Below are 20,515 nucleotides of genomic sequence, written 5' to 3'. Positions count from 1 at the left end.
GAAGGTAAGAAATTATATATATACATACATACACACACGTGTGTGTGTGTGTGTGTGTGTGTGTGTATATATATATTTTTTAGATGGAATCTCAGTCTTTGGCCCAGACTGCAGTGCAACAAGGCGATCTTGGCTCACTGCAACCTCCACCTCCCAGGTTCAAGTGATTCTCCTGCTTCAGCCTCCTGAGTAGCTGGGATTACAGGCACCTGCCACCACGCCCAGCTAATTTTTGTATTTTTAGTAGAGATAGGGTTTCACCATGTTGGCAGGTTGGTCTTGAACTTCTGACCTCAGGTGATCCACCCACTTCGGCCTTCCAAAGTGCTGGGATTACAGGCAGTGAAGGTGAGAAATTATATTTTTAATAATTGTATGCATGAAACAAAGTTTGTGTTAAATACTTACATGTGGCATTTTCTACTTATAGCATCACGTTGGTACTCAAAAAATTTTGAATTTTGGAACATTTCAGAACCGAATTAGGGACTGTCGACTTCCAGTGGGAAAGCAACCACTGGCAATATGCAAAATTGAGAGCATTTATGGCTATAATTCAATAAAACTTTATTTAAAGAAGCATGGAGAAGTCTGGATTTCACCTGCGGGGATGGCCATAGTTTGTTGATCCCTAGCCTAGGGCCATAGGATCTAACAAAAGTAGGTATGCTTTACCAAAATCTCTGGGACATAGCTAAGGCAGCATTAAGAGGAAATTCATAGCATTAAATGTCCACACCAAAAAGTTAGAAAGATCTCAAATTAACAACCTAACATCATAATGGAAAATATCAGAGAAGCAAGAACAAATAAACCCCAAAGCTAGTAGAAGATAAAAAATAACAAAAATCAGAGCTGAACTGAAAGAAATTGAGACACACAAAACCATTCAAAAGATCAACAAATCCAGGAGTTGGTCTTTTGAAAAAATTAGTAAGACAGAGAGACTGCTAGCTAGACTAATAAAGAAGAAAAGAGAGAAGATCCAAATAAACACAATTAGAAATGACCAAGGGGATGTTACCACTGACCCCACAGAAATAAAAATAACCATTAGAAACTACTATGGGCACCTCTATGCACACAGACTACAAAACCTACAAGAGATGGATAAATTCCTGGACACACACACCCTCCCAAGACTGAACCTGGAAGAAACGATTCCCTGACAAAGCTAATAATGAGCTCTGAAATTCAATCAGTAATGAATAGCATACCAACCAAAAAAAGCACAGAACCAGATGGATTAACAGCCAAATTCTACCGAATGTACAAAGAAAAGCTGATACCATTCCTACTAAAACTACTCCAAAAATTGAGGAGGGGAAACTCCTCCACACCTAATTCTATGAAGTCAACATTATCCTGATACCAAAACCTTCAGAGACATAACAGAAAAAGAAAACTTCAAACCAATATCCTTGATGAATGTCAACACAAATATATTCAACAAAATACTCGCAAACCAAACCCAGCAGCACATCAAAAAGCTAATTCACCATGATCAAGTAGGCTTAATTCCCAGGATGCAAGTTTGGTTCAACATATGCAAATCAATAAACGTGATGAATCACACAAACAGAACTAAAGACAAAAACCACATAATTATATCGGAAAAGGCTTCTGATAAAATTCAACATCAATCCATGTAAAAACTCCCAGTAAACTAGGTATTGAAAGAACATACTTCAAAATAGTAAGAGCCATCTATGACAAACCCACAGCCAACATCATACTGAATGGGCAAAAGCAGGAAGCATTCTCCTTGAAAATAAACACAAGACAAGGATGCTCTCTCTCACCACTCCCATTCAACCTAGTATCCAAAGTCCTGACCAGAGCAATCAGGAAAGAGAAAGAAATAAAAGGCATCCATATAGGAAGACAGGAAGTAAAACTATGCCTGTTTGTAGATGACATGATTCTATATCTAGAAAACACTATGTCTCAGCCCAAAAACTCCTAGATCTGATAAACAACTTAGCAAAGTTTCAGAATACAAAAATCAGTGCACAAGAAATCACCAGCATTCCTATACACAACAGCTAAGATGAGAGCCAAATCAGGAAGGCAGCCCCATTCATAACTGCCACAAAAAGAATAAAATACCTAGAAATACAGCTAACCAGGAGGTGAAAGATCTCTACAATGAGAATTACAAAACACTGCTCAAAGAAATCACATAAGACACAAACAAATGGAAGAAACATCCCATGTTCATGGAGAAGAAGAATCAGTATCATTAAAGTGGATATACTGCCCAAAGCAATTTACAGATTCAATGCTATTCCTAACAAACCACCAACAACATTCTTCACAGAACTAGAGAAACCTATTTTAAAATTAGTATGAAACAACAACAACAAAAGAGCCTAAATAGCAAGGCAATCCTAAGCAAAAGGAACAAAACTGGAATCACATTACCTGATTTTGAAGTATACTACAAAAATACAGTAACCACATGGAAAAGTATTGGTACAAAAACAGGCACATTGACCACTGGAACAGAATAGAGAACTGGGAAATAAGGTGACATGCCTCTGGCCATCTGATCTTCAACAAAGCTGACAAAAACAAGCAATTAAGAAAAGACTGCCTATTCTATAAACGGTGCTGGGATAACCGGCTAGCCAAATGCAGAAGATTGAAACTGAACCCCTTCCTTGCAACATACACAAAAATCAACTCAAAAGGGATTAAAGACTTACATGTTAAACCAAAAGCTATAAAAGTTTTGGCAGACAACCTAGGCAATACCACCCTGGACATAGGAACAGGCAAAGATTTTATGACAAGGACCCCAAAAGGAATTGCAACAAAAGCAAAAATTGACAAATAGGATCTAATTAAACTTAAGAGCTTCTGCACAACAAACTATCGACAGAGTAAACAGACAACCTAAATGGGAGAAAATATTTTCAAACTATGTTCCTGACAAAGGTCTAACATCCAGCATCTATAACGAACTTCAACTGACTTACAAAAGAAAAACAAACACCACCATTAAAAAATGGGCAAAGGACACGAACAGACACTTTGCAAAAGAAGACGTACATGCCAATGAGCATAAGAAAAAAGCTCAATATCACTGATCATTTGAGAAAGCAAATCAAAAGCACAATGAAATACCATCTCACACCAGTTAGAATGGCTATCATTAAAAAATAACAGATTATTTATAAAAAATAACAGATGCTGGGAAGGTTGCAGAGAAAAGGGAACACTTATGCACCGTCAGTGGGAGTGTAAATTACTTCAACCACTGTGGAAAGCAGTATGGCGATTCCTCAAAGAGCTAAAAATGCAACTATCATTTGACCCAGCAATCCCATTACTGGGTATATACCTAGGGTAATATAAATGATTCTACCATAAAAGACACATGCACACAAGTGTTTGCTGCAGCATTATTCACAATAGCAAAGACATGGAACGAACCTAAATGCTCATCAGTGACAGACTGGTTAAGGAAATGTGGTACAGATACAAGAAATACTATGCAGCCATAAAAAAGAATGAGATAATGTCTTTTGCAAGAACATGGATGGAGCTGGAGGTTACTATCCTTAGCAAACTAGCACAAGAACAGAAACCCAAATACTGTATGTTCTCACTTAAAAGTGGGAGCTAAATGTTGAGAACTCGTGAACACAAAGAAGGGAACAACAGACAGTGGGGTCTACTTGAGGGGGGAGGGGGGAGGAGAAAGAGGATCAGAAAAAATAACTACTGGGGGCCAGGCATGGTGGCTCACAGTTGAAATCCCAGCACTCTGGGAGGCTGTGGCAGATGGGCTGCTTGAGCACAGGAGTTTGAGACCAGTCTGAGTAACAAGGTGAAACCCCGTCTCTACAAAAAATACAAAAAATTAGTTGGGCATGGTGTTGCATGCCTGTGATCCCAGCTACTCAGGAGGCCGACACAGGAGGATCGTTTGTGCCCAGGAGGTGAAGGCTGCAGTGAACTGTTATCATGCCACTGCACTCCAGCCTGGTTAACAGAGTAAGACTTTGTCTCCAAAAAAGGAAAAGTAACTACTGGGTACTGGGCTTAGTACTACCTGAGTGATGAAATCATCTGTAGAACAAATTCTCATGAGTTTATTTCTGGGTTCTCTATTTTGTTCCACTGGTCTATTTGTCTATTTTTGTACCAGTACCATGCTGTTTTGGTTACTGTTGCTTTGTAGTATAGTTTGAAGTCAGGTAATGTGATGCCTTGTTCTTTTTGCTTAGGATTGCTTTGGCTAATCCAGCGCTCTATTGCTTCCATGTGAAATTTAGAATAGTTTTTTCCTAATTCTGTTAAGAATGATGTTGGTAATTTGACAGGAATTGTGCTGCATCTGTTGACTGTTGCTTAGTGCTATAAACTTTTAACACTTCTGTAACCAGTTATTTTGAACAGCACTGCTCTAGAGCAGGCATCAATAAACTATGGCTCACAGTCCAAATCTAGTCTACCTACCATTTTAAGAAATAAAGTTTATTGGACAACAACTGAATATATTTGTGTACATGTTGTCTATGGTTGCTTTCACTCTACATTGGCAGGGTTGAGTAGTTATGACAAGAATGTGCAGCCCAAAAAGTAAAACTCCTATCTTAAAAACAGTATTCAGGGTGGGTGTGGTGGCTCACACCTGTAATCCCAGCACTTGGGGAGGCCGAGGCGGGTGCATCACCTGAGGTCAGGAGTTTGAGACAAGCCTGGCCAACATGGTGAAACCCCATTTCTACTAAAAATACAAAAATTAACCAGGCATGGTGGCGGGCTCCTATAATCCCAGCTACTCAGGAGACTGAGGCAGGATAATCGCTTGAACCCAGGAGGCAGAGGCTGCAGTGAGCTGAGATTGTGCCATTGCACTCCAGCCTGGATGACAGAGTGAGATGCCATCTCAAAAAACAAACAAAAAAACCCAAACAATATTCATAAGAAAACCTACTTGAAAGGAGTGTTCGTAGGTTCCAGTAAAGCTTTGTGGCGAAGAATTGCAGGACCTGCAGACAAACTCTCTTCAGAGGTATGACTTGCGATATAATTTTGAGGTGGCCCACCATGGATTTCAAGTCGTCGGAGAAGAACTTGTTCCCAACATTGAAGAGTTTTTAGAACCGCATGACAAAGAGGTGAACTAACTGGAAGCTCTAAAATGGGAACACTGACTCATATTAATCTTATGCAGTAAAATGCCATATTCAATTTTAAGGAAGACTGAAATGAGAGCAGGGAGAGCGGATGCAGGAAAAAAAAAGACTGAGATTAAATATTAACATACACTTTGGCAGGGAAGATGTGCAAGGTGAGATGGGCAAAGAAATCCAGAGGATTACAAAAGGTATGCCATAAATCTGTGTAAGTATTTCAACATTACTGCTTCTGACTTCAATATTACAAGAAAAATGTATCTGAAGATTTTGAAAATATGTATGTGGGGAAAATTAATTGCTTTAAATCAAACTTGTCCAACCCATGGCCCACAGGCTGCATACGGCCCAGACAGCTTTGAGTGAAGCCCAACACAAATTCGTAAACTTTCTTAAAACATTATGAAATTTTTTGTGATTTTTCTTTTAAGCTCATCATCTGTTGTTAGTATGAATGTATTTCATGTGTGGCCCAAGGCAATTATTCTTCCTGTGTGGCCCAGGGAAGCCAAAAGATTGGACACCCCTGCTTTAATTTGTATCGGACTAATTTCTGTATGGCATATAACTCTTTAAGAGCTATAGAAAATGAAAACAAAACATAAAGTTAAAATTAAATAATACTTGCCATGGAACTCAGCACTTTGCAATTCTGCCCATCCATACTCTGGAGTCCTAATCTCACTTTCAACTTTTAGTTATTCCTACTACTTACCTCTCTATATCTAAATAACATGCTTAATACTTAATTTTTCAATTTCAGAAATGATCTACTGATTTACTACTATGGCATAATCAGAATAAACTCCTCTGTCATCATTATGATAGAGTCTCATAAAAATATTTCGTTAAATTGGTATTTTTGTGTTTACTGTATCATATATACAGAACTACAGTTCATAGCAGAATCACTTAGAATGTTATCATGCCCCTTTCTTTCCTGTACAATCTTTTCCTCCTTTGAAGTTAATAATTGCTAGCTTTTGCATTTGTTTAGTTTTCTCTCCATTGTAAAATCCCTTAACACTTGGCTAGAGTATAGAGTCTCAATATAGTCAAGCATATCACGTTCAGTGCCCTTGATTTCTTGGATGTTGCCCTCCTCAAGCACCTAACAGTATGACAGATACATTTACAGACGGATGGTTTAGTTAAAAGAAATCTAACTTCTATAACAGGATGTCACTAAAATTCCCCCCCCCCCACTCCAGAAAAAAAACAAAAAAACCCCCAAAAAAACAGGTAGTAAGTCAAAAGCAATGGTACCATGAGTTCAAGTGGAGCTATTTATTACCTGCAAGATCATGACCTGCAAAGGGATAAAAAGTCTTCAAATTGTTGAGCACCAATTGCACCATTGCCAACCGCATCAAGGACCAACTAAAAATAAAGCAACAATAGATCTGTTAACAATTTCTATAGGGATTTAGAAAAGTATACTACCCTTTGATTCAACAAATTCCACTATTAGGAATCAACCTGAATATACCCCTCTATGAAAACAAAATAATATACACATCCAGTTAGTCGTTTCAGCATTATCTACAATAGCAGAAGTGCAAAAATAACCAAAATTGTCCACAACGAGAGTACTCGTTGAATAACTATTTTTGACCTAAGGAATATTAGGGTAACCATAAGGAGTAATGAAGAAGGATCTCTAAATGTTAATATGGAGTAAGTTTTCATATGTAGTAATAAATAAAAAGCAGGTAGCAGAACACTGTATGTAGTATGCTACCCTCTGCAAAAAATCTGGGGGAATAAGTTTGGACAGATGCTTTTGCTTATTTGCAAACAGAAGGATAAACCAGAAGCTAATAAAAGTGATTTGCTGTAGAGGATGTGCAGAAGAAATTGGATAGAGTAAATAGAAGCTTAAGTAAAACTTGTGATTTCACATTTTTATATAGTTTGGTTTAAAAAAAAGTCAGCTTCTCTTTTATTTCAAGTGGAACATATTTATTTCTTAAAGGACTGAATTTTTAGTTATTTTTTAACAGTAGTACAAAAACATAAAATTTACCATTTTGGCCATTTTTAAGTTTATAGTTCAGGGGCATTAAGTACATTCATAATGCTGTGCAACCACCATCACCATCCAACTCCAGAATTCTTTTTATCTTGCAAAACTGAAACTCTAAATTCATTCCCCATTCTCCCCCCACCGCCAGCCCTTGAAAACCACTATTTTATTTTTAGTCTTTATGTATTTCATGATTCTAGGTACCTCATATAAGTGAAATCACATACTATAACCCTTTCTGTGACTGATTTATGTCACTTAGCATTATACCCATGTTGTAGCATGTGTCAGAATTTCCTTCCTAATTAGGGCTGAATAATACTCCGTTGAACATACATAGCACATTTTGTTTAGTAATTCATCTGTTAAAACACACTTGATTGTTTCTTCCCCTCGGTTACTGTAACTAGTGCTGCTAAGAACATGGGAAGTACAAATATCTGTTTCAGTCCCTGTTTTCAATATTTTCAGGTATATATCCATAGTGGAAAGGCTGGATCATATGTTAATTTCTATTTTTAATTTTTTAAGGAACCAGTATACTGTTTTTCACAGTTGCTGCACCATTTTACATTCTCACCAAAAGTGCACAAAGATTCCAATTTCTCCTCCTCCTTGCCAGCACTGTTATGTTTTTTTTTTTTGTAGCCATCCTAATGCATATGAGATGTTGCCTCATTGGGAAACTGATCTGCCTTTCTCTAATGATTAATGATATTGAACATCTTTTCATATTCTTATTGGCCATTTTCATATCATCTTTGGAGAAATGTCTATTCAAGTCCTTTGTTCATTAACATTTTTTTTTTTTTAGAAATATAGATGGGGTTTTGCCATGTTGTCTGGGCTGATCTTGAACTCCTGGGTTCAAGTGATCTGACCACCTTGGCCTCCCAAAGTGCTGGGATTACAGGTATAGGCCATCATGCCCAGCCCTTTGTTTATTTTTTAAATTATTTGTCTTTTTGTTTTTTTTTTTTTTTTTTTGAGACAGAGTCTTGCTTAGTCGCCCAGGCTGGAGTGCAGTGGCGCGATCTCGGCTCACTGCAAGCTCCGCCTCCCGGGTTCACGCCATTCTCCTGCCTCAGCCTCCCGAGTAGCTGGGACTACAGGCGCCCGCCTCCTCGCCCGGCTAATTTTTTGCATTTTTAGTAGAGACGGGGTTTCACCGTGTTAGCCAGGATGGTCTCGATCTCCTGACCTCGTGATCCGCCCGCCTCGGCCTCCCAAAGTGCTGGGATTACAGGCGTGAGCCACCGTGCCCGGCCTATTTGTCTTTTTGTTGTTGAGTTGTGCAGTTTGACTTTTAAATGATTTATATACTGAAAAAGTAAAATTCATTCAGCAGGGGGAAAAAAACTCTCAATAAACCAGGAAGTAAATAATCTCATAGTAACTTTTAAATAAAGAATGACTTCAATGTCCTCATACATTTATCTCTTTTGGAAAATTTACATTTTTTTATCACGCCATTAACATACCATGTTTTAGTAAAACATATATATGTTTTAGATGTAAACATATCAACAGAGACAAGTTAATATTCCATCATTCATGAATGTAAGAATAACGCAGTACTGGAGCCAGAGGTGAGCATTTAGAACATTTATATGGTATACAGAGTACTTTTTGAAGATAGTGCCTATTGATATCTTATAGTACTAGTGTTCTACTGAAAATACTTTATATTTTCTAGACTAAAACAGTAGAACTTGTTTATGTTAGAGCCCAAAATGCAATGTATAATCTTGGAGCAAGATTTGTTAGGAATGATGCAAATTACGGATAGTCCATTAATGGACAAACAAAGGTATGTGAGAAATTATTGTTAAGGAAAGGAATTTAACAATTTCAACTAAAGAAATTTGAGTTATAATGTGTTATAAAGTCAACATAGAAATTATTGTTAAGGAAAGGAATTTAACAATTTCAACTAAAGAAATCTGGGTTATAATGTGTTATAAAGTCAACAAGCTATTAATTTCACATGTATTTTTTCAAAAATATTATTTATATAAACCATGATTTTTAAAAAGAAATTTAAAATAAAATATTCCATACCTATATGAATTTGAATTAGAATGCTCCTGGAGATGGAAATCTGATGCTAAAACATCATCATCATCATCATCATCATCATCATCACTTCCCAGACTCTCCTCTGAATCATATTCAGCTCTACTTTGAGAAGGGGGTAGAAAAGGCTAAAATAAAGGAATCATGAAATTTATCAGCCAAATATCTAATTTAATACATTCAAACATATAGTCTAACAGTAATAATTCATCTCATTTGCAGATACTTCACTATAAGAGAGGTAAGTAACTATTATCTTACCATCCTATGCCTTTGACATCACGTGATACAATTCCATTATTTTTTCATCCATTCAACAAAAATTTATTAAGTATTCACTGTGCGGCAAGAATTCTACCTGATTTAAGAATTTTTAAGACAGATACAATCACCACCCTCATTTACATTTTACATGTTAGTGGAAAAAATAGGCAAATAACAGAAAACTAAATACAACTTGTATATGAGCTACAAAGAAAAGAAATGGAGAATAAGGAGAATTGAGATAAGGTGATCATGGAAGTCCTCTTTGAAAAGTACGAGACGCCGGGCGCGGTGGCTCACGCCTATAATCCCACCACTTTGGGAGGCCGAGGCGGGCGGATCACAAGTTCAGGAGATCGAGACCATCCTGGTGAACACAGTGAAACCCCGTTTCTACTAAAAATACAAAAAATTAGCTGGGCGTGGTGGTGGGCACTTGTAGTCCCAGCTACTTGAGAGGCTGAGGCAGGAGAATGGTGTGAACCAGGAGGGGGAGGTTGCAGTGAGCCGAGATCGCACCACTGCACTCCAGCCTGGGCAACAGAGCCAAACTTTGTCTCAAAAAAAAAAAAAAGAAAAAAAGAAAAGTATGAGAACTAAAGGACAAGAAGGAATAAACCATACAACAAGAGGGAAGAAAAGCATTTTAATGACAGTGGAAAAAGAATGCAGAAAGAGTTTGGGAAAGAGTTTGGTTTGAAAATAGTTTGATTGAGTCTGCTAAGCGGAAAGATAAATGTTGGGAGAAAGATTGGAGAGAATAGCAAATGACAGCTCAGATGGGGTCTCGCAGGCCATGGTAAAGGAATGTAAGGGAATGCCACCAATAAGTTGTAGGTAGAAGACAGCTTCTGAGATTTGTATGCTAAGTATATCATTACGATCAATCTCTTATGAGAGAAAAGCTAAATGGCAAGAGTAGAAATGGAGACATCAGTAACTAAAACAGGAGTTGGCAGCTTGGATATAGGTGGTTAGTAATGAAGCTGGAGAGAAATAGTAGATTCAAGACATATTTTGGAGAAAGCACCGACAGATCTGCTGATAGATTTGGAGAGCAAGAGAAGGTGGGGGAAAAACAAATGATTCCCAGGTTTTTGGCTTGAGCAACTATAAGGATGAATATATAATTTCATAAAATGGAAAGACTGGGTATGAGAGGGAAGGTTTTGGGGAAAACCGATATAAAATGTACAAATGACGAAGAAGACCAACATTCATGGGTCAAATAGAAGAGGAAGGATGAAGAAAGAAGATTATGAAGGAATAAATAGTAAGTTTAAGAAAAAAAGCTACAAGAAACTCGCATCAGGAGAAAAGGAGAGAAAAGCATTTCAAGGCAGGAGTAGTGAAGAATGTTGAATGATGCTAAGAAGACAGATTAAGAAAATAATTAAAAAGTTTCCACTATACTTGACATGGATATCACCTGAATCTCAACAAGAGCAGTTTTAATGGGTGTAACTGGGTCAGAAAGTTATATGCTAAGTAAGTATGAAAGGGAAACAAGGCAGTAGAAAGCACATGTGTCTATAGTTTTGAAAAGCTGAATGTGAGTGGGAAAAATGGGATAGCAGCTGGAAAATATTTCAGGGTCAAAGCAGGGGTTTGGGATGGGAGATACTAAAGCACATTTTCATCTTGATGTGAAGGATTCGACAGAGAGGAAGAGAACTGAAAACACAGGGGAGAGTAGAGAAGAAAAGAAAGAATGCGATTCAGAGTAGAACTCGAGAAAATGGTCTTTGATAGAAGGACTTTTCCTCCACTATAACAGGAGGGAATAAGCCAGGAACAAATGTAATTGATCTGTAACTTTAAATTGGGATGATGAAAAAGTTTTGTCTGATTCTATCTTTCTCAGAGACTTACAAGGTGAGGTCATCAATTAAGAGTGAGGATAGGATGGAAAGGGAGATGTGGGAAGTTTGAAAAAAAGGTTGTAAAACCTTGGAAGACCAACAAAGAAACATAGCAGGGAGAGTGGAACTTCTGGAACAGCTGAGTAAACAGCTTGGTAAGTCCTTTCTCCAAAAAGCAACAATAAAATTGAACAAAGTTGTAGAAAACAACCAATGGTTGACCCATGCATATAACACATAGAGAAGTATTTATTTAAAAAAATCTATGGGATTTGATCTGGGTAAAACAGTGAGAACTTGGTTAGGAGCTGTTCCCATTCTACCCCAATCTCTGTGGTGTAGGTGTTCCACCAGCGTCAGCAGGGCAGGCTGTGAAGACTAGAGTTCTGATGCCCTGCCAGAGGGGTTGTCTTTAAAATTCTAGGCCCATAGGCATTATCAAAAGTAACAGAGATCTCAGGAGCAAACAATTAGGGAAGGTAACATCTCAACTACTTTGAAGTTGTGATATTGACTGGGTGTAAGGGCAGACCCTAGACATTTAACAAAAAGATTCAGAAACAAGACAGCTAAAGAAGGCGTTGCTAACCAACAATCCTATATCCAGCAAAAACTCTCCTTCAAAATATAGAAGTGAAATAAAGATATTCCTAGATAAATGAAGTGCTTAATAAATATTTGTTGAATATATGAATAAATAAATCACTCAAAAAACGGCAGTGAGGAACAAGGAGACACAAACTCCCTTCATTACCCTTAAGCATGTAGGATATGAGAAAAATAAAAGCCATAGCTTAGTAGGCCTGGAAGACTTTTGTCACCAGAGAACAGTTAGAGTTAGATGTCAATTTGTGCAGGAGAACGTCTGGAAATTGAGAATGTGAGGGATGTGGCTGATGACACAAAAAGTGAAAGATACTTATATAGGCAGTCCTTGTTTCGCACAGTATTGCATGACTATAAAAATGACCATGCATGCAGAAACTATACAGAGCAATAATAATCAATGGGAAAAATTACAAATGTTTTGTGACCTTTAAAAACATTTGTCAAAACACTAAAAACTCTTACCATCAGCTATAAATGAATAGAAAAATTTTTTTAAAATAAACTAATTTTAACATACTGTAATTAAAATATTAGGAATACAAAGAAATAACATGTTTTATTTCTTTGTAAAAAACTTATCAAGAGTAGTTTGAGTAGCGATTGCCTTTTATCTCTGTAACTTAGGATATGAAGCAAGCATTTCTTCTGTGCCTTAAACAAACTGTCACACTTCTAAGATTTTATCAGCTTCCAACATACTGTTCTTTGCATTTTCAATGCTGTGAATCCCTTCAATGTGAAGTTTTTTGGCAAGGTCACTATCTCTGAACATCTTCATCATTTTATCACAACTACTTTCTACATTTATAAGTTCACCTTCACTAAATTCCTCTGGCTGTACATCTAGAGTCTTTCAAATGGCAGCATTGTCAACATACCCACGGTTGGCTATTTGTTCTCTAACTTCACTTATGTTCAACTTGAATATCACTCTCAGTACTATCACTTTTTTTATGGATGCACTTTCATCTTAGTTGGCCACTTCCCTCTTCTGATTAAATCCAATTTTGTACTCTATCATATGGGTTTATCACAGGAGAAGAAACAAAACAACTGCATGCTTTGCTGTGTATGAACTGAGTAACAGGTGCTACATAATCAATCACTGAAAGACTTTAAAAGAACTGATATGATTGGTCACTGATCAAAAAGTGCATATTTACATAGTGATTTCTAGAATGAAGCAGGGAAGTTTACTCATATTTAATATACTGTGGTAACAAATTTGAACCATGTTGTTGAGGGAATAATGTTACTTAACTAAACACTGGTAATTGAAATTTATGCATTTCAGAATAATGAAAGACTGCTGTAGTATAAAAAAAAATGTATATGGATGATAGATGACCAGAGCACTTTGATTTCTTAATCACCATCAAGTACATTAACATGAGAGTGTTAAGCAAATTATCTTTTATCTCATAAAAATATAATAAAATGCAAAAGTTGTTTAAAATGCAAACATCATAATTTACCAAAAAACTGCCTTAAAAACTCTATGAAATATGGTCAAAATATTCTAAGGTATACATTTTTGGAATGTAGCCTGATAGTAACGAAAATTTTCTAAACCAAAGTGTGAAAACATTTGGAAGCACCAAAAATTACACTTATTTCTGATATTCTCATTTCTATTTGACTATGAAAATATTGATCTAGATAGCATTTTAATTACCTTAGCTATGAAATAGTCCCAGATGCTGAGCTCGGGTGGGATGAACTTTTCTTTAACTGCCAGTGACTCCTGGCTTACTGGTGCTGAGGAAGGGGTCAGTGGGGCAGATTCTCTGCAAGACATTTTTGATGATCTAAAACGTTTGTTCTGTTTTTCTCCTTCTTCAACTAGTGAAGAAACTAATAAAAAGAAAATAAAACGTTACTGAAGTACTATTTTCATTGCATTTATTTCACCTGTGTTTATATAAGATCTAAGGTTAATTACAAATAAGCACACACAAAAAAATAAGATTAAGATTATGAAAGTACACAGCAGGTAAGAAAATAAATAGAGGAAGACAAACATTTTTGTCTAGCAACCTCTGCTTTTTCCTCAATTTGTCTCTCTCTCTCTAAATGCTGACTTATCTATTATATGTGAAAGATAAAAGGATGTAATATCCACCCATAAATCAGTCCACAATTTAACTATGAACATGATAGGAAATTTCCAACATCCTTCTACTTTGCTTTTTTTAAAGATTATCATGGGATGTCAGTGTTAATTAAAAGCAACAACTCCCTTCTGAGATTCTTCGGTAATCATGTGGCCTTATATCTAAAACTATATTTTTCATTAGAAAATATAAACAAAATTCAGGCACCATAACTACTTAAACTAATTCAAACTTTTGGAAATGGCTCAGAGATAGAATTTTCTAGTCAATGGAATGACAAAGAAGAAAATAATGCAATCTTCTTGTTTTATTTTGTGAACACTCCACAATTAGGCAGTATTTTTTTAGTATATTACCTCAGAATACTAAAGACATTAGCATTAAAAAAGTTATACAAATCTTTAATCAACCTTGAGTTACAAAATGCAAATCACCAGTAGATAATCAAGGATTTTGCAAAGGCATGATCTAATACACAGGCAAACAATTCCACATTAAGGCACACCAATATTCTCCTTTGATGGTTCCAATGAGATTTTACTTACCTTCCACAGGAAAGAAAATACTTGTGCTGTAATACAATTTGGTTTTATTGTTTGAGCGTCTCAGCTTGCAGACACAGCATGCACATGCATTATAACAAGCTATAGTCAAGCTGAGTTTAATATAGTAATTTGGTTATTTCAGAAAAAGGGAAAGATGAAAAAAATATTAGTATTCTAGGAGACTACTAAAAAGTGGCATAAAAAGATTATTACTTAATCTTTCAAATGATTTTAAAAGGAACTGTTAGATTAAATGTGTAAATTTTTTTCTTTGTTCTTACTAACATTTGATAACCAACAATCAAGTTTCCAGTATTACTGCTGCATACATTAACACACATTCTAAAACTTAAACAGTAGTTTACCAACTTCTCATCAAGTGAAAAGTGAGAACTATAGAGGTATTTTTTTACCTTTCAAAAACTTAATGCTAAGTTTTAAAGTAAATTTATCAATTTATAATTTGGCTTTAACATTACTATTTTGTCTTTTTTAAGAGATGGAGGTCTCCCTATGTTGCCTAGGCTGGATTTAATCCCTGGACTCAGGGGATACCCACAACTCAGACTCCTGAGTGGCTGGGACTACAGGCTGGTGCCACTGCACCTGGCTGATTTTATGTTATTAAAAAGCATGTGAACCAAGGAGTACAGACAATCTCTGAAAAAAATAAAATGTACAATGTTAAATTAATAGATTTTTCCCAAGATTGCTATGTCATAAAAATAGTTTCCTTTTTTTCTTTTACTGACCCATTGGTAGATAAAAATAGTTTTAAAGGTAAAACATGAGAGTTTTTAAAGACAGAAAACACTTGAAACTACAAGTTGTGAATTCAGTCATGTGACATGAAAATATTAACCACACTGGGAGCAAACATTTAAAATTTACAGACTCAACACCAGGAAGTAGAAAACCACTTATTAAAACACTTTTTGGCTGGGTGCGGTGGCTCATGCCTGTAACCCCAGCACTTTGGGAGGCAGAGGTGGGCAGATAACCTGAGGTCAGGAGTTCGAGACCAGCCTGGCCAACATGGTGAAACCCTGACTTCACTAAAAATACAAAAATGAGCCAGGTATGGTGGCATGTGCCTGTAATCCCAGCTACTCAGGAGGCTGAGGCATGAGTATTGCTTGAACCTGGGAGGGGGAGGTTGCAGTGAGCCAAGATTATGCCTGGGCGACAAAGCAAGACTCTGTCTCAAACAACCACCACCACCACCACCACCCTATTCATGAAGCAGGACCAAAGGAAAAAAAAAATTGGCAGTTTTACAGTAATGAACGTGTATTACTTTAGATGTTTTAACTAAAAGGACATTAGCGATGTCACCCAGCAAACAAGAAATGACCTGTGACTTGTCAATAGGGTAGTTACTCCCTCTTCTTTGTCCTCCAATTGTAGGAAGACTTCAGGCAATTTTATGCTTGAATCCTGTTAGGTCAGATTGGTTGTGAAGTTTAGGGGCACCAATTCAAACTAGAGCTGCTAGGGTGTTCAACTGGTTGTTTTTGAAAATGCTAATAATCAAATATCAAGAACATTTGCCACTCCTTGGGTGAAAACTAACTCTACTGTTCTATTATTATGGGAAAACAGCTACTTTATTACTAACAGAAGAAAAAAATAGTATTAGGGAGAAATTAAGAGCAACCTGAACACAGAGTTTATGAATTTTAAGAGGTGTAGGGAGGCTATAAAGTGACTGAAGAAAAACTAAGGCATTCACAGGAAAAACAGAATCATGTCCTGACATAAATTTAAAAAATAAGTTTCAGTTGCTTTCCCAGGAAGTACTTTTTAAAACAAAGTTTCCATGTCAAGACAGTAGACTGTACAGACAAATATGCCTTCCTTCCCTTAAGAATCCTTTCCTCACCCTCAGAATATCTGAATGTGGTTTTCTAATAATTATAAAAGTAACTCCCCAAAGAACCCAAAACAGAAATGGAGAAATGGTTAACAGGCTACACACAGGGAAGGGGAGGAGCAGAGGAATAAGAAAACATTCCTTTCTATAAATTTTTCTGTACTACTAGACTCGTTACCACACACATATATTGCTGTGATTAAAACTAAAATACAAGGGGAAGGTTAAGTTAATATTTATTTTTCAGTTTATCATTTAAAATCAGCACAACGAAATTAATATTCTGAACCTAGATTTAAATGTTATTTCTTTAAAAACTGAACTTAGAGTTCAAGACCCGCCTGGGCAACATGACGAAACCTAGTCTCTACAAAAAAACACAAAAATTAGCTGGGCATGGTGGCGCATGCCTGTAGTCCCAGCTACTTGGGAGGATCTCTTGAGCCCAGGAGGTGGAGGGTGCAGTGAGCTGAGATCACACCATTGCACTCCAGCCTGGGCAACAGAACCAGATCCCGTCTCAACAACAAAACAAACAACAAAAAAACTGAACTTAAAGCAACCAGCAGGCCTCATTCTCTACTTCTTAATCTAAGGCACCCATATCCACAGAGCTATTCATGAGTTTGCCAGAGGATACACGAAGCTTCAGGAGAAACATTAGTCTGGACCTTCAAACTGAGCCCCAAAATATGGAAAAGATAGAAATCATGTAAGTTTAAGGCAAAACAGATTTCAAATTTATTTCTTGCTTTCAGCAAGCCAATTCAGTCTAAGTCTTCAGTCTCCTAAGAGGTATATATTAACCTTTCTTTATCTTCAGGTAAAAAGTGTGAGGACTACAAATGTACATGAACACTAAGTGTAAAACAAATCCTCAAAATTAAATGTAAAACATGATTTTCCAACTAAACTTCAACTATTCCAAAAATAAAAGGATTAAAGAAGCAATTAATTGAACGTACTTCTTAATCCTCAAAGAATAAGATTAGTGATTGAAAAAAAAAAAGAAGTCTGGCCAGGCACAGTGGATCATGCCTATAATCCCAGCACTTTGGGAGGCTGAGGCAGGCAGATCACATGAGGCCAGGAGTTTGAGACCAGCCTGGCCAAAATGGCAAAACACTGTCTCTACCAAAAATACAAAAATTAGCCAAGTGTCGTGGTGTGCACCTGTACTCCCAGCTGCTTGGGAGGCTGAGATACAAGAATCACCTGAACCTGGGAGGCAGAGGTTGCAGTGAGCCAAGATCATGCCAGTGCACTCCAGCCTGGGTGACAGAGTGAGACTCTGTCTCAAAAAAAAAAAAAAAAAAAAAAAAAAAGTCTGGAATATGATACTATCCAGCTTTTAGAAAGATTGACCCTCAAAGTCTTCCTAGGATCATTACCATACACAGTATCTTGAACATGGCTCCATAAATATCTATAAAAATGAAATAATAAATATCAATAGAAAGTGATGATTTGTCTCCAAAACACAGAGCAAGGCGGTCTCCACGGTAGTTGGTGTACAAAATGATTCACTGGAATATGGAAGGAAAATACCACAACTTCTATTTAGATTTATTTTTTGATAAATAGGGGAAAATGGCAGAAGGAGAAGGGAATGAGGTAGTGGAGAAGAAGAAAGGGACAGGAGAAGAAAGGGACAGGGGAAGAAATAGAGGGAAAGGAGAAGGGACAAGAAGAAAGGAGAGATGGGAGCAGAGGGACAGGAAAGCAGAGGAAAGAAGGGGAGGAAGGAAAGTAGGAGAAGAAACTAAATGTTGTCAATGTTTAACATCTGGATCGATAGCAGTAGACATAAATATACATATATTGAGAATTTGGTCAAGCATGTTTTATGGATAAGGTAATGTATTCAGAAGCCTGAAGTCACTGCCCTAGAGTTGTACTTACTTTTCAATCACCCTGAATGCCACAATACGGTTCTGTATATAAGATTTCACCCAAACTCAACAAACTTATTGAAAATGTGAATGGAGTATACACCCACAATGGAATATTCAGCTTTAAAAAGGAAATTCTGTTGTAAGCTACAACATGGATGAACATTATACTAGGTGAAATAAACCAGTCACAAAAAGACAAAGCACTATATAATTCCACTTATATGAGGTATATAAAGTAATCAAATTCCTGGAAACAGAGTAGAATGGTGATTACCAGGGATTGTACGAAGTAGGGAAACTGTTTAATGGGTATAGTTTCAGATTCACAAGACGAAAAAGTTCCAGAGATTTGTTTCATCACAATAGACTTACCACTAAACTATATACTTAAAAATGGCTCACTTGGTAAATTTTATGTCATGTGTTTTTAGTCATAATAAAAAAATTAGAATGGAGAAAATATATTCAAGCCATTTTGCTGCAGGACTTAGGACTGCCAGAAATATTAGAAAACCGGGTTGAAGAGAGAGATCCCATGATTGGTCTCAGTAAGGTACACAGAAATATTGAATGAAGCAGGGCATGGTGGCTCACACCTGTAATCCCAGCACTTTGGGAGGTTGAAGTGGGAAGATCACTTCAGTCCGGGAGTCCAAGACCAGCCTGGGTATAGTGAGACCTTGAATCTACAAAAATAAAACTTAAAAAATTGACTAGGCTAATCAATGATGGCATGCACCTGTAGTCCCAGCTACCTGGGGCACTGAGGTGGAAGGATCACTTGAGCCCAAGAGGCCAAGGCTGCAATGAGCTGTGATCGCACCACTGCACTCCAGCCTGGGCGATAGAGCAAGACCCTGCCTCAAAAAAAAAAAAAAAAAAAAGAAGAAAACATGAATGAGGGAGTCTAGGTCAGATAAATGAATGTTGTATTTCTTACAAGGTTAGTTTCTTCTTTTGTCATCCGGCTTTACCAGTGAAATAAAAGAATAATTACATGTAAAAATCTATACATGCACATTTCTTGGAGTTTCTTTTATCTTCTATGCTTTCTCTACTCTTATATAAAAATTTGCCTTCCTGAGTCATTTGTAAAATTAATGAATAGAATACTTTTTAAACTTTAAATTAAAATTTACATTTTATGGTCTTCCATGAAAAGTCTAACAAAAAAATGTACTCCTGGCCAGGCGTGGTGGCTCACATTTGTAATCCCAGCACTTTAGGAGGCCAAGGCAGGCAGATCACTGGTGGTCAGGAGTTTGAGTCCAGCCTGGCCCGTCTCTACCAAAAACTACAAAAATCAGCCGGGTATGGTGGTGCATGCCTGTAATCCCAGCTACTTGGGAGGCTGAGGTGGGAGAATCACTTGAACTCAGGAGGCGGAGGCTGCAGTGAGCTGAGACCACGCCACTGCACTCCAACCTGGACGACAGAATGAGACTTTGTCTCAAAAAGAAAAGAATAGAAAAAAAAAGTATTCCCTTCCACAGAATTAGTTAGTTTGAAGTTCAGCAGTCTTTTAAAAGTTCCTTATAATAAACCACCAGTTAAATGTTTGGCATATTCAATTATATCTTAAATCACCTATTTTGTTTTACATTTTACTATGCTCAAGTCTTAGCTCTTCCAGTCAAGATATTTTGCCATTTTGCTTATTTTGCTAAAGGAATGATAGCAATGATGTGATAATCTTTGAATACTGAATATAGAACTTTTATTTTTATAAAAATTTTATAAGAAAAAGCAAAACATGGATTTTCTGATCTGTTTTAGCATAACAAGTCAGAAATAAACTTTATGTCTAGAATATCATTAGCAATCTCATAGTAAAAAATATATGACATGCTTACCACAAATAAAATATTTATTTTATATTTCCATTCCTCAACTTGGAGACATAAAAAAATCATTACTATGAATTTATTAAGATAGATAATTCACAGTTCATATAAATGCAAGTATCACAAAACACAATAAAATTTCTTAAAAACGTTGTTTTATTTATAATATAGAATAAAAAGCAAAAGTATGGATTTCTAACTGTTAGCAGAAAAAGTAATTTTTTGAAAATTGCTATTTCTTAGCTGGTTATCTTCTT

At 36.6% G+C, this 20,515-nt stretch overlaps 1 protein-coding gene across 11 annotated transcripts in view; it reads right to left on the bottom strand.

Moving 5' to 3' along the window:
* DMXL1 (Dmx like 1) overlaps positions 1-20,515 on the bottom strand; it is a 175,054-nt gene that overhangs the window by 45,048 nt on the left and 109,491 nt on the right. For all 11 annotated transcript variants that reach the window (XM_031666421.1, XM_021939615.2, XM_003900023.5 and 8 more), the window contains 4 exons: positions 13,663-13,841; positions 9,238-9,380; positions 6,445-6,530; positions 4,949-5,150 (listed from right to left, as the gene is read on the bottom strand). In XM_031666421.1, coding sequence (XP_031522281.1) covers positions 4,949-5,150; positions 6,445-6,530; positions 9,238-9,380; positions 13,663-13,841 — 610 coding nt within the window. The remainder of the gene's footprint in view (positions 1-4,948; positions 5,151-6,444; positions 6,531-9,237; positions 9,381-13,662; positions 13,842-20,515) is intronic.

Source organism: Papio anubis, chromosome 5, assembly GCF_008728515.1.
Source record: "Papio anubis isolate 15944 chromosome 5, Panubis1.0, whole genome shotgun sequence".
In the NCBI taxonomy this organism is placed as follows: domain Eukaryota; kingdom Metazoa; phylum Chordata; class Mammalia; order Primates; family Cercopithecidae; genus Papio; species Papio anubis.
This window is presented reverse-complemented; position numbering and strand designations above follow the sequence as displayed.